Genomic DNA, 23,849 nt, shown 5'->3' with positions numbered 1-23,849 from the left:
CCACTTTCCCCCTGCCTAGATCTTTTGGCAAAGGCCCACAGGACTTTCCACGTTCCATTTGGAGCTCTACTCATCTGAGTAACTTAAACACCATCTCTTATACTCCTCCAACATCCTGAACCCACTATTGGTGAATACATTCAAACCTTCAAACTGGGCTCTTCAGAGCCCCTGAGAGGCTGTGTAGCCTCAGCATCTGGGAATAGTCGCGTTGAAAAAGCTGACTGGATAGCGGAGGCTGGGCACAAGAAGACAGGTGCATAGAGGTGAGAGCCTCTCTAGTGGGGTATTATGACAACTACAGCTCTCAGTTCCTGAGACTAGATATTCTGGAAGCTATCACCCAGCAAAGCATGTGTGAGAAAAGGTCACAGGCAGGTGGGACACAGGACGTCCTGGCAGGGAAGAGTTCATGGAAATAGCCATGGGTGACCCAACAGTGTCTCAAAAGTGGCTATGAAGATGTACCTCCCATTCTTCTTCCCCAGGCACCCATCTTCCCTTCAGGGAGACTACGAGCCACGAAAAGCATAAGCAGTACTTTGTCAGAGTATAGTTCACGATGCAAACCTCTCTGCAGGCCTCATCCTTCTGATTCATCAGCATGCCGTTTAGCTAAGGAGCCCAACTCTGAAGATCCATAGGCCTTACTGTCACAGACACGTCTGACCATTCATAGCCCTCACAAAGAGCGGAGGGCCACCTCTGCGCTTGTACAGAAGGCATTTGCCCTGTTTCATGGGGACACTGATGCAGTTGTGCAGGTACCAGAAAAATACCCAAACAAGAGGACAACATGAGGGAAGAGAGAAGAAAATCCTTAGGTCTTTGGGGACTTTGCGAAGGGATTAGCAACATCATTTGGGAGAGGCCTGGGGACAGTGTTAGATACTGAAGGTGGGACTGGGAGGGGCCATGGCAGCCACCATAAAAAGAACACACTGACATATGTGAAATGTGTGGCACACCAGTCCCTTGCACCTGGAGGGAATGTGGCAGTGAGGTAAGTAAACATGGCGAGCCGCTAAGTTCTCATGAGATAGGACATACAGCCGCAGTCTGCTCGCACGGAAACATGTAGCAGCACAAGAGGGATGGGGATGTGAGGAGTCAGGGGCTTGGTGAGAAGCCAGGAAGGGGATGAAGAACTGGAGGTACAGGCTACTCTGCAGGCCAAGGCTCACAATCCCCAACACAGGCAACTCACACAGCAACTCAGGAAAAGAACAGAACAAGAAGAGCCCATGAGGCCTGGGATATCTCAAGGTCATCACAGTTGGGGTGGTGGTGGCCGGAGATAGGGGCAGATGAGTACTAGAGACCCAAGACCCTACCCATTTTTGTCCTGTCTCTTATCCAACTCAGCCTTCTCAAAGCCCAGGGCAGAAGGAATGATATCCACAGAACCTGGCAGGTCATACTGGTCGTATCAGCCAACTTTCAGAACTCACCATATAACTCCCACAGAATGGTAAGGGATAGCCAACCAGGGGCAGCCAAAAGGGGCCAGCTGGGTGAATGGTGGGGGCAGGCAAAGGAGGGTTGTCCCACTAATAAGCCTGGTGTCTTCTTCCCTCATTGTGTTGAGTTCATGGGCCCTTGTTTTTCCTTAGTTTGGCAGAATGGGGACTTCAATTCTGCTACCGGAGCGCATTTCTTTTCAGTTAGCACACGGCTGCTCTGAAATACTCAGCACAAGGGCATGAGGGGAGCTGGGCTTGCAGCTCAGTGGCAGACACTGCTTGCCTGGTAGACACAAGCCCAGTGGTATCCCCAACATCGAAATCAACAATAAAAAAGCACTAAAAGGAGGGCTTAGAGATGCTGTTGACTGAGTCACAGGGGCCATCAGAGGACAAGTGAGGAGCATACTGAGTTCTGAGGTCTGAGGAAGCTACTGTGGCGCTGCATAGGAGAGAGCATGGCAGCAAGAAGCACGGCACAGCACCTGGGCTCTGAGACAGGAAGGTGCTAAGAGCCAGCCGCCATGATGGAATGCAGTTACTAAAGAGGAGGTACAACATCGATGCTACATCAAAATCTGAAAGCAGTTCTCACTAGGCAATTACAAATACACCCACATGGGCATCACCATTTAGTACGGATACAGAATGGTTAGGCTGGGGCATTAAATGATGGCAGCTTAGGTTTGATGTCTTGGTGAATAAAAAATTCTTCCCTCAGTGTCTTCTCAGGGTTTACACAGAGCCACTCAGTCTAGTCTCCTGAAAACCTACTGTTCTGGCTAATGACAGCTCGCTGGTGACAGAATATACTAAAAACATAAGCTCAGTAAGCAGGGTCGGTTCATTCTGCCTACTCAACAGCAGGTTCTCACCAATGTCCCACTAAGCCACTCATGCACTGTCTTCAGACGCATAGGTCATATCAGGTTTTTTAAGATTTATTTTTATTTTATGTGTAAGAGTGTTTGCCTACATGGATGTCTATGTACCACATATGTGCCTGGTGCCCTGGAATCCGGAAGAATGCATTGAATCCCCTGGGAATGGAGTTACAGATGTTGTAAACTATCATTTTGGTGCTGGACCATAAACAGTCAGAGGTGTCCTCAGCAACTCACTTTCCTGGGCAATTGACCCCTAAGCAGCCCCACCTCAGGGACTAACCGCACTGAGCTTGGAAGCAGGTAAGCCTCCTGTCGGTCACTAGCCCACAGGTCCAGAGACAGTTCATGTGGAGGGACAATTGGCTCACACCCAGGTCTCAAGTGGTACAAAAAGCCCACACATATCAGTGTAGGCTGTGTGAGACAGGCAATGCTCTGGCAAGCGTAAGGCTGCAGCAGAAGTCCTAAGCTGACATATCAGGACGTTCAGAGGTCAAGGCGAGATAGAATGAAAAAGGATCCCAAGTTTAGAGTTTCCATAGAGACTCCCCTGACTTCACAGACAGGAAGACTAGACCTCAGATAGTGTGAGGAACTCACTCACGGCCAAGCGGTCAGCTGAGGGAAAGCAGGACCGACTCCTGATCAGGCTAGTGTACGGACTCCTAAGGCAAGGAAGGGAGAAGGTAAAGCTTAGAAACATCCTGCTCAGGGCAGCAGCAGCAGCAGCAGCAGCAGCATATGCCGCGGGACAGCCTTCATCCTGTTTCCCTGCAGCATGGAGACAGCTCAGCAAGAGCTCCATAGGGGATGACAAACATTGTCATGTTTTCAGCACGCAGAAATAGTCAGGGCTTCCTGGTCCAAAATGGATGATTAAAAGCATCTAGCAAACGCTTTCAGATGAAATGTCTCTAACACCAGGACACAAACAAAAGGAAACACCATTTAATGAACAAAATATAGTGACCTGTGGTCTTCTGGAGCCTCACACAATGCATTTCAGAAAAGCCTCAGAGTTAGAGTAGTGAAGACAAAAAGCTGCACTTCTACCACCATGGCCGCTGAGCCAGAAAGCGCTCAGGAGCAAGCACTGCATTAAAGGCAGCCCTGCAGAGTCAAGTACCCCTATCCCGCTTCCTTCAAGAAGAAGCAAGGCTGGGGCGCTTACAATGTAGGTAGCACCAAGCAACCTGTGAAAGCTGTGTGAAAGGCAAGGAAGGCACAGCTTATGTGACAATTCTGACCATCCTACCCTAACCCGCTTCCCAGCCTTAAGCTTGAGTTGCTTAAAGCCAATGACTAGTTAGGTACGGCATGGGAATGTGTTTGACACCTGGACAGAGGACTCAGCCTTCTCATTGCTGGTACTGTAGGGATCTTGATGTGATCGCTGGAACTGTTGCAGCTGTCCTGCCAGCATCATGACAAATCAGTGATAAGTAGATATCGCAGAGCAGAGGGATGTGGAGCAGGAGACTTCATGCTGTCGAGAAACTGAACCAATCAACCTTGGAACTGCTTTGTCTTCTTTATTGTTGCATCACTATCCAACTCTCTCTCTTCTTAAGGTACATTTGGCTCCGAGTGCAAATGTTACCTGTAATACCATCTGAAAGTACTGACGCCACCCTCCTACCCCACTCCGTAATCTCAGGCTAGGAACTCCACTCCAAGAGTGGTTCTGCTCTGCTAGCTTCTAAGGATTAGCCTAAGAGGTCACTAAGTCTTAGGAGGAGTAGCATCCTCTAATGTAACTCAAACACACAGTGGCAACAGTCCTTATAGGAGTGGGTACAGGGATCAAATAAAAGAAAACACTGCAACTGTCTGGAACATGTTGGCTGCACTAACCTTCTTCCTTCATTTTGTCATGACGTAACACACAACATGTGGATCATTTCAAGAGCTCTGGGTTGCCCTGGGAATAAGGTCAGAGCAAAGATACAGCATGTGTACAGATAGTGGGACTGAGATTCATGTGGGAGCCTGGGTTTAAAAAGGGCAGACTAACCTGCAGGAAGAAACCTCAAGGCTGTGGCAGGGCTACTGTTGGCTGCTTGTAACCAGGCTTACAGTGAGAATCAGAAGCTAAAACAGCAAAAAGACCTGAAAAATATGTACTTTGGCTAGAAAAGGAGCATACTGAAAACTGTGGACAAACTGATAGCTGCTAAAGAGACTAAAGTTACTAGAAAGACCTCACTTTTCTTTTTTTTTTTTTTCCCATTTTTTATTAGGTATTTAGCTCATTTACATTTCCAATGCTATACCAAAAGTCCCCCATACCCACCCACCCCCACTCCCCTACCTGCCCACTCCCCCTTTTTGGCCCTGGCGTTCCCCTGTTCTGGGGCATATAAAGTTTGTGTGTCCAATGGGCCTCTCTTTCCAGTGATGGCCGACTAGGCCATCTTTTGATACATATGCAGCTAGAGTCAAGAGCTCCGGGGTACTGGTTAGTTCATAATGTTGATCCACCTATAGGGTTGCAGATCCCTTTAGCTCCTTGGGTACTTTCTCTAGCTCCTCCTTTGGGAGCCCTGTGATCCATCCATTAGCTGACTGTGGGCATCCACTTCTGTGTTTGCTAGGCCCCGGCATAGTCTCACAAGAGACAGCTACATCTGGGTCCTTTCGATAAAATCTTGCTAGTGTATGCAATGGTGTCAGCGTTTGGATGCTGATTATGGGGTGGATCCCTGGATAAGGCAGTCTCTACATGGTCCACCCTTTAATCTCAGCTCCAAACTTTGTCTCTGTAACTCCTTCCAAGGGTGTTTTGTTCCCACTTCTAAGGAGGGGCATAGTGTAAGACCTCACTTTTCAATGAAACAAAAGGAAGTCTACTTGAGGGCACCCCAGGAACTGGACAGATCCCAAGGGCTCACAGGGATGAAAGAACAAACTACAGAGAGCCTTTCCCTTGTGACAAAGCACCCCAGAGTGCTCTTCTTACAGAGACAACCTGAAAATTGTTCTTGTAGGATTCCTTTTGCAATGTTCTACCACCCAGGCATTCAGAGGCTGCTACCTGTCCAAGAAGACCTGACTGCCACTCAAGCTGGCAGAACACCTTGGCATCATCCACATGATGCTAATTTTACAGGGATGCAGAAAATGAGAGCTGTCGGGTCATGGAAGCTTCCTCCAGGATTTGAAAGGAAAGACTGGGAGACCAGGCAGTGTGTGAAAGGGCAGTGTCCCCCAGAGCAAGGTCCCTGAGAGAGCAGTGTGGACCCATGAGGGTGAAACCAAAGCTGAAGTAGAGATTTCAATATGTTGGGGGTAAAACAAACACAGAACATCTACAAGGGAAAGCAGTGGGCACTAAATGGAGTGAGCCCAGGAGGGAAGCCCTGTGCTCTGCAATTGGCCAGGCCATAGGCACACGGCGGCCCAAGTCCTCTGGCCTTCAATCACACGGCTGTGTGTTGGTTGCCAGAATTGAAACTAGAGGTTTTAACATTTGTCCTGCTGAGTTCCAGTTTTGCTTTGGTCCAATCTTTCATTGCTGTCTTCCTGTTCCTCCCTTTTGGGATAGAGATGTTTACGTGGTGCCATTGTCTATTGGAGTAAGCAATTTGTTTTTTGAGTTTTATAGGATACACAGCTAAGAGTGGCTTTGATTCAATGGGCCTTTGAACAATGTTTGAAATGTTAAGTCATTTTGCATTATAAGATGGTCATAACCTTTGGGAGTTGGACATATGACTCCAGTGCTGGGGATCAGTGAATTATCTGAAATGTTTACAAAATCCAAGGGCACAGATAGCTACTCAGTCACAGAAGAATTTGTACTTAGTAAGTTGCAAAACTCTGCACCTTAAAGATAGTTTGCTTTTAGAAGAAGATAGCTTCACATATAAGTGCAAGCACAGCTCTGAAGTCACTCTATAGCATCAAGCAGGCCATGAACACTTGGTGCTCCTGCCTCAGGCCCCCAGTACTTTGGTGGTTTGAATATGCTTGGCCCAGGGAGTAGCACTATTTGGAGGTGTGGCCTTGTTGGAGTAGGTGTGGCCTTGTTGTAGGAAGTGTATCAATGTGGGCATAGGCTTTAAGACCCTCATCCTAGCTCACTGGAAGCCGGTCTTCCATTTGCCTTTGGAAGGTGTAGAACTCTGAACCTATATGCTAACCCCAATTAACTGTTGTCCTTGTAGGAGTTGCCTTGGTCATGCTGTCTGTTCACAACAGTAAAACCCTAACCAAGACAGTACTCAAGTTACAGGTGTGTCACTACACCCAGCACAGCTGTCCTAAGTGTAAGCCAGCTGGTCTGCACGCCAAGCCCAGGCTGTACAGGTGATGCTTTCATGATCCCCAAGTCCCACAACGCACTGGACTGAGAGACTCATAAGAAAATCTGTTTTCCATTCATTTTTTACATTTCCACCAAAAGCTTTACAAGCTTCATTAACAATCTTGTTTTCATTACTCCAAATCGGTTTTTTCCCACAAATCAAAGTCACCCTCCCTAGGCACAGTGACCACTGCAGCCAATCAAACTAAAGTCATGAGCCACTTGCTGAGATTCTCCCTTCCTGAAGGACAGAGACAGGGCCTGGGCAGGGGAGGACCTCGGGAATCTCCACTGCTGGAATAAGCAGGCCAATCCTGCATCTGTCACTCATATCGAGTCCTCTGCAGAAGGCTCCTTTGGCCTCTTTAAGCCTTTTGCTTTCATCTGCCAAGTCAGAGGGCCAACAAACCCATAGCCATGAGGCCCATGTCTCAGTTTAAATGTACCCAAACAAGCCGGGCTTGGAGCATGCCTTTAATCCCAGCACTTGGGAGGCAGAGGCAGGCGGATTTCTGAGTTCGAGGCCAGCCTGGTCTACAGAGTGAGTTCCAGGACAGCCAGGGCTACACAGAGAAACCCTGTCTTGAAAAACAAACAAATAAACAAAAAATGTACCCAAACACGGGTGAGAAGTGACTGCCCACTGCAAAGCCGCCAACTGCCTCTCCAAAGCTGCCAGGAACCATTTCTGACATCAACTGGCCTAGGCCTGGCACATGGCTGGCAAAGTCCAACCTTAGCCCTAGGTCACAAGAAACACATGGAGAGCAATGCCTGCCATCTTCACTGTGAAGCCAACCACTACTCATTCTGCCTGCTTGCTTTCTTCCTCCCATTCTCTCTGGAACTGGCTAAGGAAAGACTCATACACAGCATTCATCTACATGGGTGTGGATGTCCAAGTCTCCAAACGTAAGGCTGGAAGGGAAGACACCCAAGGAGGAATCTACTAATAGAAGGCACCGTAGGCACTCTTTCCTCGACTCTTTCTGTTCTGTAAAGCAAAACTGTAGCTGCTGTAAGACATATAAGGCAAGAGGCTGGCCAGAGGGGCCTTGGCCTTGGGATATTCCCAGGCTTTCTTTAAGCCTTGCTTGTCTCAGATGTAAAGCCAGAGATATCACAGCAGTAAATACCAACAGAAAAGACCCAGAAATGCCGTGTAGAAGCCTGTATACCCCTATCAAATGTGCACATAAGTCAGGAAACTTTGACAGTAGCCACTCCAGTTCCATCTCAGGAGAAAAGCTCTGAATGGAAACAGGAGCTCTCATACTCACCTGCATGTTAGGAGGCCCCATTATCCCTCTGGGTAGAGTCCAAGATGTGAGACCTTAAATAAATATAGCCTCAAATGGCTCACAGACCTCAATATAGAAACCCAGGCACCTAGGAAGGTCAGGATGAGAAAGCCTTCAGAATCCAGGGTTCCTCGGGTTCTCAGGCTTGAACTCCAAGAGGAACAGCACTGGGTACAAGTATCGACAGGGATATAAGACGACATGGGGACCTTACACGCATTGACAACGCAAGAGAATCTGAGCTGAACACCACACATCAGGTCTCAATTCTGTGATATTCTGGAAAAAAACAAAGCTGAGGATATAGGGACAAGGCAAGAAGAACACAAAGAGAACAGAGAGAACAAGCTGAGCACTGGGCCTTGAGGGCAGTGGAGACCCTGCAGGAGTCCCACCACTGTGCATCTGTCTAGACCACAGGGTCCAACTCAAAGGCAAGCCTTGTGCACTGTGGAATTTGGGGATGCGATGCAACATGCATGGCCAACACCAGGAAGTGCTGCCTGGGTTGCTGCTGAGGGAGCTGGGATATCACCTATCTTGTCTCTGCGGTTCTGGAGATGAAATTCAGGGCCTGCTAGCAGGTGCTCTACCAGAGTTAGAGCTCTGCCCTTTTAACTTATTATTTTGAAACACAGTCTTACTAAGTTGTCCTTTCTGACCCTATACACTCTCTATAATCAAGAAAGCCTTAAAATTACAATTCTCCTGCCTAAGCACCCTGATTAGCTAGATTATAGGCCTGTGCCACAGAAAGTCTTTTTTTTTTTTCTTTTTTAAATGAAAATTTCTTGAGGGAGAAGGTACAGGGTGGTGGGATAGCAGGGTGTTAGGAAGAGAAATAACAAAAATAATTTTTTTCAAAAATGTAATAAATGCTAAACACTAATATGTATGCTAATTAAAAATGAGTTGGGTGCATAGGGAGGTGGGGGAGAACCTAGGATTGGGGGAGGGGATAAATATGATTAAATATGTATAAAATTCTCAGTGAATAAATAAAAACATTAAAAAAGAAATCAAGAAGAATATCAAACATGTGCTTTGTACAATCCCGTACTAAAAAGATGAACAGACAGGCAGGTGGCACGCCAGGATAAATACTTCCGAACTACATCCAGCTCTGGGAAAGGGAAGCTAACCGTGAAAGAAACGATTCCTGTGAACACTGATGGTGAACTTCAGGCCGGACTGCATCTCTAAACCATGCTTCGCTCCTTCACAGGCACAACCGTGTGTAAGAGCCATCACTCTGAGGAAGTCCTGTGTGGACACAGCGGAGGCGGCACCAGGCTCTCTGCTTTCCACATGACAGAACCACTGATGTCCACAGAGCTGAAGGCAGCAGGACGTGGAGCTGAGCGAGCAGATGGAAGCAGGGAGGCCGCCCAACCCTTCATCGGGGTCCACATACCCCACAGACCCTCACACTCCAGGCCTCCCCAGGGTTCAGCTAATGATTATAAATGGCAAAGGATCTCCAATTTAATTGCAGAAGGTAATGATGCAGTGAGCATAAGATTAAATTTACCACAGAAGGCAATATCCTCAAACAATAGAAGAAGAGACGCCAGTATGGGGAGGCTGCAATCGATGGGAAGGTTTCTGTATTAAATACCGTCGCACTGGGTCACAAAGGGGTATTGACAGAACTGCTGACAGCAGATAAAAAAGGGGGAGAGAAAACTAAATTGGTCTCTGCAGAAAATAAGTTACAGATTAATCACCCCGACATGAAATGCTTTAGCGATGACTTGGGGTGTGAAGATGTGTTTACCATCTGACCACAGCTCAGGACATCAAAGGGCAAGTGGAGCCTTCTCAACTCCAGAGTGTGGTCCTTGGGCCTCTGCTGGGCACACCCCCTCTAGTGCTTGGGGAGGCTGAGCTAGGTCTTCCCCAGGGTCACAGCAAAGCCTGCTGGGGAGGAGTATCCTTCCTTCTGAAAATTGTGACAGCTGACACACAGCTAAAGAAGGAATTAGCGTGCTGGCCGACTGCAGCCCAGCGCCCAGCATGTCTCCTAAGGGCTGTGAGTGTGTTCCCAGTGTTGTCCACAGCTAGTCTGGGCACTGGCTCTCCTGGCTGACCTTTTACTGTGAACACCCCTGTGGGTTTGGGGTCGTCACACAGAATGAGGTGCTTTGTCTTCTGAACATGATTTGTTTCTCTTAAATACTATCCGTGCTCTAGGAAAACGGGCCAAGTCAAACTTCAGACAGCGGGGCCGGAGTTTTTAAGCACTGAAATGTCACATAGTATTCTAAGTGTAGCCTCTGCCTCATGTCACAACGATGCACCATCAGCCACGTTTTCTCTTTAACCTAGGGGCATTGGTGAAAGTGGAAGGCACCAAGACAGCAGAGAGCTCTGTTAAGTGTCATGGGAACAAACAAGCATAAGGCATGGCCACCTGAGGAACCCACATGCTGTGAAGGTGACCATGTGGCCCCTAGGGACATGACATCATAATGTTTCATTGCAGGGCTCCAGAGTTTTCTTCTTTTTTGTTTTGTTTGTTTTTCGAGACAGGGTTTCTCTGTGTAGTCCTGGCTGTCCTAGAACTCACTCTGCAGACCAGGCTGGCCTCGAACTCAGAAATCCCCCTGCCTCAGCCTCAAGTGTTGGGATTAAAGGCGTGCGCCACCACGCCCGGCTTCAGAGTATTCTTCTTTCTTCTTTGACAACACATGCTATCAAATTATGAATGCCTGTGATACACATCTTAGGAAAGAAAGACTTAAGGAACCAACCATGAAGAAAACCACACAATACTTAACTCTACAGAATACTCAAAATGAGTATCTGGCAAGATAGCCAGCAATGTGGAATTAAGCTGACATAAGTGTCCCTCCTCAGAGTGTGATTTTCTTTTAAGAGAACACTCTGGAACCTGAAGCCATCCTCAGTGAGCCTCAGTATCACTCATGGTGCTTAACTTATACCCACAAGGCCTAGCATTCAGTTCTCGGCTTGATGCCTCTGTACCTGCATCATTCCCTATGTGATGATTTTGAAATTACCAATGTGAGCATCAGGAAGTGTATTCTGCATCCAGCCAAAAGCTGCAATTCCAAAGACAACCGGTGAGAGTTTCTCCCTTCTTACTCACCACAGCCTGGCTCGAGCTGGGCTGGAGGTCCCACAGCAGGATGTGGCTATCGGCCAGGGAAATGACCTTCTTCCCATCCCCCATCGGTTCCCACACGACACTAAAGAAAAACAAATGACAATGTTAATGTGACCAATGGGGACTGCCAAGACTATAGCCCACAGCTTTTACCCAGACTCCTCACACTGGTGCAAGCTCTTTCCTGGCCCAAAGCCTTTAGTGTTTATTAACAATGGCATCTAATAGCATATGTCATCAGAGACATTATGTGTCAAAGCTGTGACCTACCATGATAGATACAATTAAGGTTGGAGATCATGAGGTAGACTCTCTTGCTTGGGACCTAAGTCCCCATAAGAGGAGAGAGCAGAATTTGCAAGTCCCTGTCTCTATCCACCATGTGAGGACAGCAAGAAGGTAACCATATAAGTCACAAACAAAACAAACAACAAGTCTCACCAAGAATTAAATCAGCCAATACCTGAATGTTGGCCATCCTGCCTCACAAGCCACAAGAGCAATCCAGGATGACTGCAGTGCTCACAATACACAGCTCTCTGGTAGCTCAGTACTAACAGCTGGCCCAGGAGGAAGGGCAGCTGGACAAGGCACGGAGAGAAGTTGATTTCACATATGAATGCTTTGTCTTTGGTGGGGCAAAGGCAACTCCTTTCAGGAGTCAGTAGGGCAGAGCTGAGAATTGCACCCATACTCCAAATTCTAGGTGGGCCACCCACCTGTGACAGAAGCTATTTCCCTATCACAGCCAGTGTCCCTGTTGTTGCAACCCAACTACTGCAACCATGGATCTGAAGAGTTAACTGTAGTGAGAATTTTGGTTTCCTTAAAAACATAAAAATGTTGTGTGAATATGTTTTTGTCTTAATCCTAGATGTGGGCTATGCGGCTGCTTCACATTGTCCACAGCAGCTATGATTTGTCCTGTGCTCTGGCAAGGGTGTGATTCTGCCTGCTAAAGATAGTTTACGTTTGAAATTCTGGGGACTCTTGAGAGGGTATAAAAATGCTGAGCCCAGAGAAGCTGCAGTTTGTTAAGTAGCTGTGAACAAAGACAAAAGAAGAAATTGGATATCCTGATGACTAAAACCATCATTGCCCCACAATATTGACGCCCCCTTCCCCCCTTATTGTTCTTTCTCTTCTACCTAGTGTTGGGGTTGGGGGGATTGGAAGAAATAAGGGTGGGGGAGGGAGGCAGATAAAGGAACCCAATAAAGTAGCAAAAAGAACGGTTATGGTAACAAGAGGCAAACATCTCAGAGAGCTGAGGTGGGTATGATCAAGGCACACAGGAATGAGGGTTTCTTTTTCTCCACATCCTCTTCAGCACTTGTAGGCGGATTTGTTGATCCTTATCATTCTGATTGGGGTAAGATAGAATCTAAAGTTGTTTGGATTTGTAGTTCCCTAATTGCTAGGGACGATGAACATTTTTTGAGATGTTCTTAGACATCTTTACTTCTTTTGAGACCACTCTGTTCAGATCTGTAGCATATGTTTGATTGTAAAACAAACCCAAATATCCTCCCAAGAGATCAAAGTCCAAAAGAGAAGCCTAAAGCACTGAAATTGCTAGAGGAGAACGCAGGCAGCGCCCACAGGACGTGGGTAGGGAAGGCGTTTGTGGGTAGGATGCCATTTGCCCAGGAACTGAGGCCAATGACTGGCAAGTGTAACTTCATAAAAGTAAAACGCACCACGATCAATAGAGAAGATGCTGAAGATAAGGAAAGGAAGAATGTGGGGAATTAATTGCAGGCTGGTATCCAGTCGAGCTGAGATCTGAACCCCGATGGTCATAATTCACCTTCATGACACAGTAGGCGTTCCCTCATGCTCCTGGAACTCTGGCCCCTGCCTAAGTTACCACCTCCCACAGCCCCCACAAGAGAAGCATGGTCAGTAGTCATGTAAGCAATGGCCCAAGCTTCTGGCCTTCAGGCTAAACTCTTCCCAGTTACCTAGCAACAGTAAAGACGATAAAAAGGGCTGTTCAGCCCCCACCTCGCTCTCTTACCTCTTACACCTCACTCTCATCCTCTCTCCCCTCTCTTTGTCTTCTTTCCTCTTTCCTTTCTCTTTGTTTTCTCCTCTCTCCTCTCTCCTCTCTCTTTCTCTCTAGCTCTCTCTCTCTCCCTTCTCTCCCCCTGCCTTTCTTTAATAAAGCTCTTAAACCATAGAGAGTCTCTGCTCCATCAAGATCCGCTGCGCACTCTGGTCAGTGTTGGGAACTTCTTCCCTCATCCCTCTCTCCTATAACCCCGGGGCTACAGGGTGTAGCCTCGGGGTCCCCGGTCGGGGGCTGCCCCTTCTCCACCCCCTGCAGAGCCGAGTGGGGGGTTAGAGGCTTAGATACCCACCCAGGGCCAAGTGGAAAAGTGTCCGTCAGCCCCCCAACACCTTGCCCAGAGCACAGGAACTCTGGCTGGACATGTGACCCCTTTTCCCTTCCTCTTCTTCCCCGGGTCCCCCTTTTTTTTGTTCCCAACACAAGAAGAACACAGAATGGGAGAGACTCTTTGCCAGCTATACATATAACAAAGAATACATAAAAGAATACATAAAGAACTCATAAGTTTAAAAACAGAAGAAGAAAGAAACTAGGGGACTTGGGGATCTAAACAGAGTTCTTAAACAAAAAAGAAAATGCTAAGAAATAATCTCGAAAAAAATTGCTCATCATTTCCAGCTTTTACGGAACTGCAAATCAAAGAAACTTAGAGACTCCATATTACCCAGTCAAAATTAAAGATCAACAAAAACAGCTAACAACAAATGCTGGAGAAAACGTAGAGAAATAGGAAATCCTCATCCGCTGTAGATGTGATTACAAACTGGTCCACCCACTCTAGAAATCAGTGAGGAAAGCCATCAAAAGGAATCTGTTTTAGCCCAAACCCAGCTACACCACTCCCCAGCACATGGCCAAAGGACCCAACAACCTGCCCTACAAATAGTTCTTCAGCCATGATCACTGCCACTCTATTCCCAACACCTAGAAAGTGGAAACTTTCTAAATGCCTTTGAACTGAGGAATGCCTAATGAAAATGTGGTACACATCCAGAAGGGATACTATTCATATATTCACATTATGATTCATAACAGTAACAAAGGTACACTTATAAAGCAGCAATGAAAATAATTTTATGGGGGACCACCATAACATGAGAAAATGTATTAAAGGGTCTCAGCATTAAGAAGGTTAAGAACCACCACTGATTTTGTGAAATAGTTATTGTGGGTTCTTCCAGAGATCCATGGCTGCACTAGCCCTGGAGAGTTGGCTGGGTTTTAAGTACCAGGCATGACTTCCCTTCAGTTGAGCAGACCTTACATACAAAGAGAGCTGTTGGTTATTCCCAAAGTATACACACCACTATTGCACCCTTGGGTTAAAGTGCCATACTGGTTGCTGCTTTAGCTCATAGGCATATCTGGATAGATTTATTGGTTGCTTCACTCTTTTGGAAGCTTGCATGGAACTTTCTGATACTATGAAACTAGTCCTCAATAACTGAAATGGCAGGAGTAAGGGACCTGAGGTAAAGTGTTGAGTGGGGGGAATCCAAGGATGTAAAATAAAGAAGACAAAACAATAGCTAAGATCAGGGGTTCTTGCATAAGCTGATGCAAGTTTATTAAGAAGTACAGTGGCTGTATTCTGTTGAGGGAGGGAAATGGCTAAGAAGAGTAGAGAACTAAGTCAGACAATATTGGCAAAGAGAACATAGGATATCTAGGGTGCGGATGCCTTAGGATGCCTTAGCTCAGGGGAAGAGTTGGCCCCTCAGAAACCTTGACCCTGTGAGGAGCCGCCCTCACATTTGCCATTACAAGATGGCGCTGACAGCTGTGTTCTAAGTGGTAAACATAATCTGCACACGTGCAGGGGCAGTTTTCCCGCCATGTGTTCTGCCTTTCCCGTGATGACAACTGGGCCGATGGGCTGCAGCCAATCAGGGAGTAATACGTCCTAGGCGGAGGATAATTCTCCTTAAAAGGGGCGGGGTTTTGCCATTCTCTCTCTTGCTTTCTTGTTCTTGTTCTTTTTCTTGCTTTCTTTCTCTCTCTTGCTCTCTTGCTCCTGAAGATGTAAGCAATAAAGCTTTTGCCGCAGAAGATTCCGGTTTGTTGCATCTTTCCTGGCCGGTGGCGAGAACGCGGGTAAGAGTTGGTGCCGAAACCCGGGACGAGAAGACCTGGGACGAGAAATCCCAGGACGAGAAAACCCGGGACGGTTACCATCACCGGCACTGGCTCCAGGGTCAGACAGGCCTTGCCAAGTCTTGGACAAAACTGAAGCTAAAGCTCCCTTTGCTATCTGGGTTATCACACTCATATGATCTTTTCTTGGCCCACTCATTTACTTACAAAGTTTATGGTTTCATTTTTCTTTACATCTGAAGAGTATCCCTGATTTCTGGTGGTCTTAGGTGATTCCTGTGAAAGGCTCATTTGACTTCCCTCGGGGTTGAGACCCACAGGTTGAAAACCACAGCACTATACTATAAACTACACTCTAAATATTTACTTTTATAGCCACAGGTAAGCATAGGTCTTATCTATGTATACCCTTTTCTGTCTATAGCTATAGTATCTATACCCCTACAGTAGTATCTACAGTATCTACACCTCTCTCATCAAAAAGTTTCTCCTTGTAACAGATGAAGATCTTGCAGAACACTACAGCTGATGAAAGTGCAGAGAACAAGGGAGTATGAGGTACCCAGCCCCAACTGACAGATACACAACATGATTCCTGAAGGTAAGGCTCAGGTATCATAGTGGAAGACAGGGTGGAAAATTTCTCAGAGCTAGAGGAAGAGATTGGTGTGAGATTTTATCAGTTAGATATGTCTGTGAAGCTACACCCATTAAGTCTCACCAATGTGGGTTAGCCTTAAGGCTTAGGGGCTGGCTTCTCTTCCTTCTGAGTTGTTTCCTACCCATGGAGATGTGAGTAGGGAACTTCCTCCAGTTGTCACGACTTTTCTGCCACAATAGACTGTATCCCCTCAGACCATGAGCTCAAATGAATCCTCCCTCCTTTACGGTGTTTCTATGAGATATGCAGTCACAGGAATGAGAAAGGTCACCTATACACAGAAAACCAACTATGCACATCCCACGCCATCCTAACCAGAAGTACCTTGTGATCAAGACACTGCTCCTGCTAACACAAGCCTACAATGGCACCTTTCCCCTAACCAACATTTAGCCACACACTGTCCCACCTTGCCTCCTCATCTGTAGATCTGTCAGTCTCTGAGAAAAAGCTCACGTTTCTTAGTATTTTGAACAGAGGCGAAGATAACATGATTTTTAAGTGGCTGTAGAAGTAACTTTTATGTCAAAAAAAGAGAAATATATTCTAATTTGAAAACAAGTCTTACATGCTTAAGGCTCATAGGAGGCTACATTCATTTGCTTTAGGAAATAACCTGGTTTTGAGTTATTACAGCCATTTGCAAAAGCTTTATGCCCCAGACGCAAGTTCTCTGTCACTTGTTTCTGAAGGTCATGATGAATATAAAACCTAAAGACAGCTCTCTGAAGCCTGGAAGGGGCAGGGAGACAAGGCATGGTATTTGGCAAATTCAGAGAAGCTTGCCCTACTCTGGAGCCGCAGAGTCTGCATAGGGACATGACAGCATCACAGGGCTGCCTAGGTACATGACAGCATCACAGGGCTGCATAGGGACATGACAGCATCACAGGCTGCCTAGGGAGAGACTAAGCTGACCCTGCATTTCACTAATTCCTCTCTAAACAAGGATACAAACGAGCCTAGAAATAGTCATGGCGCTGCCTGCGGGTCGACAGGACTCTCCCTGAAATAGGTGCTCTGTGCTTCTATATATGCTCTGTGAAATAGTGCCCAGCAGGTGACAAGGCCAAAGCAGGGAAATTCCTAATCACCTAGCCATAAGCACACAAGTATCTTACACATGCCTCTAATCTAATCATCACTGCTCTTCACTGGCCCAGAACTGACACCAGAAAGGACAAGTCAACTACAGGGAACCACAGTCTTCAGGCATTAAGCACCTTCCTCTTACCACCTCTCCCACAGACAGAGCAATGAGCTGACCTCACTGGACACATCACCTCTCACACTGTTCACAACTTCTGGCTTCCTGGCCCAATGTCAATTCTCACAGCCTAGAAGAGCCCTGCCCAGGAGAGCCCTGGGGAGAGGTGAGGCTGCTCTCTGCTTCTTACACGTCCAGTATACTTAAGATGTACAAAGGAGAACCGAGTAGATCCCGTGTCGGGCACAGCTCAGGGAAGAAAGTCCATTCACAGGGCCACTCCCAGGAGTGCAGGCTCCTCCCCAGGAAGAGGGCTGCTGGTCAGATAACTCTTGTGACTTGCTGAAAGCAGGTTATTAAAGCCATGAAGACTTTGATGGACACAGACTCTTAGACCCTCAGCCAAACGTGTCCAGTCCTTTCCCAGTTGTAAACTGCAGTACAGCCCTGTGCTGAAGTCAAAGCTCACACATAGCCAGCTTGTATGCCTTGCCAACTACACTACTGGCAATGTCGCTTCTTCACCTGGAACTCCTACGTACCAGATGCAGCCCTCTGCCATACTGCCCCTCTGACACGCAGTGTTATTTGCTGACAAAAGTTTGGGAGCAATCTTCTATGTCTACCACTCTTAATCTCCCTAGATAAAACTAGGCTTGTTGATTTTTATCTTTTAATATCTTTAACTGTCATGTTTAATGGAAATACTGTGTACTGGCTGGTTTTGTGTGTCAACTTGACACAGGCTAGAGTTATCACAATGAAAGGAGCCTCAGTTGGGGAAGTGCCTCCATGAGATCCAGCTGTGGGGCATTTTCTCAATTGGTGATCAAGGGGGAAGGGCTCCTTGTGGGTGGTGTCATCCCTGGGCTGGTAGTCTTGGTTCTATAAGAGAGCAGGCTGAGCAAGCCAGGGGAGGCAAGCCAGTAATGAACATCCCTCTATGAACTCTGCATCAGCTCCTGCTTCCTGACTGCTTGAGTTCCAGTTCTGACTTCCTTGGTGATGAACAGCAGTATGGAAGAGTAAGCTGAATAAACCCTTTCCTCCCCAACTTGCTTCTTGGTCATAATGTTTGTGAAGGAATAGAAACCCTGACTAAGCCATACTGCCTACTCAATTTTAGTTCAGTGCAACTCTCAACAGTAAGTATGCTGCAACAATACTTCAGTAACAGGATACATGCCAGACATTGCATGGCACTACTACCTTATTCAAGATACTGCATGGTACCACCTGTCTCATGCCAGGCACTGCATGTCACTACCTGCCATGTGCTGGGTGCTGCATGTAATCCCTTTCCTTAATGCAGATACTTACCACTACACACTTAATGGGGAAACATGGAACTATAAACTTAATGCAGATACCACTACACACTTAACATGGATACTCACCAGTACAAAATTCCTTCTTACAAGTTCTTTTGCTGCACTCCTAAATCTTGCTGTGTGATTCCACTGTCATTTGTCTAGCGACATTTATTTCCCTTATAAGTGTTGACTTGTTCTGTTGAGCATGGTGGTTGGGAATCACCTGGAGCAATCTTTCTCATCCTGCTGCCTTAGGAGGCTCAGCACACAGACTTGCTGTGTGTTTGTGGCCCTGGCTTCCCTGTCTTCACCAGGGTTTGCTAATGGCAGCTCAGTTGACCATCTTTACTGATCCCAGGTCCCCCTGCCATCACTGCCCTCTCTCCTTGGTCAGTGGGCTTGGAAAACATAACCACCAACATCTAACAAGTCTTGTTAACAAAGTAATAAGTGTCCCTGAGTGGGCACTAAAGGAGCTCTCCTCTGGGCATTAAGTTCAAGATGGCACCAGCCTTGGTGACACCCCACTGAATTGTTTAACTTATTCTGCACACAAAGTCAAATGCCCAAGTTAAAAAATGTGAAATTAGAAACGCTGGCATCCCTCATATTCTCCCCTCCTGGGATGACTGACACACTGCTTGGGTCACATGCTCTCTATGTCATCTCTAACATGCAGGGTACAAATAGCACATTACAAAGGTTCCTGGAGGATTGTCACCAGTCACTGACATCACTGTGTAATCTCTGTTCTTTCTTAAAATTATCCCGGTCATTCTAGGTCAAACACACACACTTCTATCTATAGGCTTCACAGAAGTAAATTATATAGATTTCTGTGATTTTTTCATATTTTTTAATTTTTATTTTCTGTGCATGGGTTTTTTGCCTGCAAATATGTCTATGTACTACATGAGGCCAGAAATGGGCATCAGATATCAGATCCCCTGGACCTGGAGTTACAGACAGTTGCAAGCTGCCGCGTGAGCACTAGGAATCGAACCCAGGTCCTTTGCAGGAACAGTGAGTGCTTTGACCACCGACCGAGCCCCAGAATTCTGTGTCTTTAACATCTGGTTACTACTATATGACAGTTCTGGGCTTCTGTCCAACTTTTCACACAACTGATTTGTATAGTAAAGCAGTACGTATCTTGGAGATACACTTCTTGGCACCCGTGAAGATCAAATCAGTTCTAGAACTGCAATTTCAGGTTCAACAGGCAGATGTGCTTGCAGATCTTCCCCACAGAGGTGCTTCCCATAAATGTGATCCTGACCATTCTGTTAAGAACTCCCAATTCCCCTCCAAAGCATATGTGCTGTTTTGATTTACATTTCCTTGACAACGAGATAGTTTCTACATCCTGTAAAGTGTGACTGGTTGCCTCTAGTTCTCTTGCAAGCCCCTTGTTCTTTATGACATGGTCTCTAAAAGGCACCCATTACAGGAGCTTGCTAACCTGCAAGGACTCATTCTCCATCTTTCACTCTTCTCAGGGAGCAGAGGCCTGAGTGGGTGAGGAATTACGGGATGAGAGAAATGACCAGTCTTTCTTTTAGAACTTAAATCTAATCAACTGTAAAATAAAAACCATTAAAATATTCACAACATTAATCAGAATCCATAATTTGTTCAACAAAAATGTGAAAATCTCAAAGTTAGGAGTTGCTGTGTCAAGCAGCTTGAGAAAGTGCTATCAAGCCTCTCCCACAGGGCTGGACTGCAAAAGATAGGGAGCAGAAGAGCAGTGTGGCTTCTAGGCCAGCAGAGAGCTCTCTGATGCACACAAGCAGCTAGAGGCGACACAGGACCAAACCTTAGCAGCGCAATGCAATAAAACTGTATTTACTTGAGGCCCCAGTGAGTGGGAGGTGAACGCTGCCTACATTATTGCCCAAGGGAAAGGATTGGTGGGGATGCAGGGTGCTTCACTTGTTCAGAGTGACTCACTATGCTGAGTCTTTTCTCAGTAAAATAGCCGAGCCATCCATTTAATGTCAATTCATGCTACAGCTCTGCTCCAAACCAGGGCACCCTCCTCATGACCATCCTTCTTGCAATCTTCAAGAACAGGCGTGGAGCGCTCAGAGACATGGCAAAGCCCCCTCACACATTACAGACAAGCACCTGGGAGGAGAGAGCATGCCGCAGTCTTGGCTATCAGGCCACACGGCCAGCCTCTACAGATTACCCCACAGAATATCAACCCAGGAGTTCAGAGGAATTCAAAATGGCCCAGGCTTTGGCCAGAATAGCTCAGGAAGGGGCCTCCTGGGGGCTGCATCCTGACAGAAGGAGAAATATAATGCTCAGCCTGCTCATTCTGTGTGCTGTGACTCTACCTGTCCCCAGCCTCCCTGTGAGAGCACAGTGCTCCAGCCCTGCAGGACCAGCATCTGCATTCCCATCCCAGCAGCTGCTAGACACCACTGTAGCCTCTTCCCTGCCCTTGGCCCACAGCACTCTCACTTCCAACAAAAGGAGCCCTTCCTGGGTGTAAGACTCAGCAGAGAGAAGTCAGATACCTTGTAGCCAAAAGCCACATCTTTGAGGAGAGAGTGTGAGTCCCGTGGTTTAACAGGCCACAGGCAGAAAATGCTCATGAAAAGAGCTTTCTTTTTTCAACACTGAGTAAGGAATTTCAATGAAAGTCATTTTTATGAATCTGAAAGTCACAAATGATTTCTATTAGCAACCGAGAAGCTGAGGTGCAAGCCTACAAGCAAAAATTCCGCAGAAACAGGGAAGAAAAACAAAAAAGCCAGCATGGTGGTGCACACCTTTAACCCCAGTACTCTGGAGGCAAAGACTGGTGGGTCGCTGTGAGTTTGAGGGGCTGCAGAAGTGGTGTCCGCAAGAGAGTGCAGGTTACATGACAGGGACAGATGCTGGTGCTCAGCTCACTTTGTCCTGTCTGGTCAGTTCAGGACCCCAGTCTCTGAGATGATGACCAGTCTACCTTGATTACGGTAGGTCCTCTTCAGACCATGTTTTATGTGTTCACTCATACAAAGTCTGGGGACTAAATTTGGGCTTACACATGATATCCATTCAGATGTAGCAGCAGCAACTTTGGTCACTAGAAGCATCCTTCAAAAACACGTCCATGCACGTACATACACACAAGGCACATGCGGTAACAACCAAAACTTGGTGTGGCTTCCTGGTATTTCAAAGGTGTCTGCAGTGGGCTGAGGCCTTCGAGTTCTTGCCTTACAATTGTCTGTCTTTCCTGTTCAGAAGCATGGGAAACCCTTGGGGCCCTGCAACTAATGTTCTCAGGTAGGGCCCAAAATGGACTAGCCATGTCAACTCTAAAACATGGCAAAGTTATAAGTAAAGGTTTAACACGTTTCCTAAAGATTGTACAGTTTTAAGGTGTAGATTGTAGGGCAACCAAAAAAATCACAGAAATTCTTCGTTTGGGCAATTGCTCCTTCCCAGTACTAAATGTGGGCCAGCACGAGGACGTGGTCTGAACGGAAAGGCTTGTGATGGGGAACACCTTGCTCACGCCCTGCCCACAACTGACTCCCATGTGCTGTCTGAAGGCTGCTGTCCCAACTCTGTCTGTTTCCCATGACCCTTCGGTTAGAGCACAGCAGAGGAAGGGATGCCTTGTAATCAGGGCCCAGCCACATTCATGTCCCAAGAATACTGTCAGTGTTCCAAACATTTCCACATAAAACTCAATTAGTTGAGGAGGACTTAACGCAACCAAGGTGACCACCATCTCAGAGACTGGGGTCCTGAATGACCAGACAGGAGAAAGTGAGCTGACTGCATGTTACCTGCACTCCCTTGCTGACATCACATCTGCAGCTCCATCATGCCTTCACTGCCATGGACTACACACTCAAACTAGAAGCCCAACAAGCCCTTCCTTCCCCAGACTCATGTTGTCAATGAACACAGCTGTTTATACAAATACACCAAAATTTCCACAGAGAATGGTTTTAAGGGAGAAAGCCCGGAGCAGAGGCCAGACACTCAAGTCTTGGCTCAGCAAAGTACAGACACTTAGCTTAGCTGTGTTTTGCTTTCCTGTACACATGAAGCCCTGGATCAGAGAGCCACCTTCACAGTATTTGGCTTAGGGTTTCTGGCAGTCATTCATCCTAATCCAGCAGGTGGCAACCCATGGTCCCAGGTGCTCCAGTGCACATCGACTATGCAGTCTTTTTAAAGGCAAATCAGAGGAAACAACCAATCATCCCATCAGAACTGAGGAAGCCCCTGGACATTTCCTTGCAGGACAAGTCCAGAGTGGGCTTAAGGATCAGGGAGGAGAGATCAAGGGTGCTCTAAGAGGAAAACCAAAAGCATCACACACAGATCCATCTCATCCTAGTCAAGGTCATAGTACCGCTTCCTCTGCAACCACCATAGCCCCAGCCCCAGGAAGGAAGCATGGGGAAAAACCTAAAAGCTGAGATGACTCAGAGTCAGGCTTCTCAGAGTTTCTGACAGTAGACTCTCAGAAAACATTGTAAGACATTTTCACAGCTCACCAATTAAAACCTGTACGCAAAATAAACACACCAGCACACAGGCGACACACAGAAGGCAGACAAAGGAAAACTGCCATCACACAAAACATTCCTTCATATAACTGTGGTTCCTACAGTTCACATGCAGAAGGCAGACACCTCACAGAGAACGCACTCTGCCTGTGCACAGGCTTGCCCTCTGCTCTTGTCAGGCATGGGTCTCTGCTGGGAGGAGGTTGTAAATGATGACAATTCTTACTTCCCAGTTTGTTCTTACCCTGTAATATGTACTTGAAAAAGACATGGGGAGAAAGAACTTGGTTCCTGCAAGCAGCATGGAGCTGCAACACTGGGCACAGCTGGCAGAGTTTCTACAGAGCTGCAGCACCAATGACCTTTACCTCTGTTGTTGTTTTATAGGTTACTCTCCTGTCATCATGTTTGTGATAGCTGTAGTACACGAAATCCAATAAAAAGGGAAATCCCATCTTCTTGTATATCATCACCATGAAACCAGTGCTATAAACAGGGGAAACAGCCGATGGTTCCTGCCATCCTTTCCACTCCAAACTAAGTTTTATTTATTTATTGTTCATAAAAAACACCTACTTTTTATCACACTCTATCAAAAAATGAAGACATAAACAATATTAACAAGTCAAGAATACAGTAGCACACAGCCAGTAGAAATGTGCTCTGTCCCTATATAACCATGATGCAAAAATCACAAGCAAGGGCTGACTGTAAGTAAAACCCAATAAAGTTATAGCTGAGGTCCTTTGAAGAAGTCACCAAGGGCCACAGGAACAGGATAATGGCTCCAACTGAGCAAGTTTTATGTTCAAACAAAAACACACTTTTCTCTAAGTATGTGAGCCCAAAACTAATGATTTTCCATCAGCACCTTGGAAGGGACAGTT

The 23,849-nt window shown here is 46.7% G+C and overlaps 1 protein-coding gene across 7 annotated transcripts in view; it reads right to left on the bottom strand.

Moving 5' to 3' along the window:
* The window catches only part of Eipr1 (EARP complex and GARP complex interacting protein 1), a 115,693-nt gene that overhangs the window by 8,769 nt on the left and 83,075 nt on the right, over positions 1 to 23,849 (bottom strand). For all 7 annotated transcript variants that reach the window (XM_006515120.4, XM_006515121.4, NM_001379229.1 and 4 more), the window contains one exon: positions 11,070 to 11,169. In XM_006515120.4, coding sequence (XP_006515183.1) covers positions 11,070 to 11,169 — 100 coding nt within the window. The remainder of the gene's footprint in view (positions 1 to 11,069; positions 11,170 to 23,849) is intronic.

Source organism: Mus musculus, chromosome 12, assembly GCF_000001635.26.
Source record: "Mus musculus strain C57BL/6J chromosome 12, GRCm38.p6 C57BL/6J".
Classification (NCBI taxonomy): Eukaryota; Metazoa; Chordata; class Mammalia; order Rodentia; family Muridae; genus Mus; species Mus musculus.
Note: the sequence above shows the minus strand (reverse complement) of the source record. Positions and strands in the feature narration are given on the sequence as shown.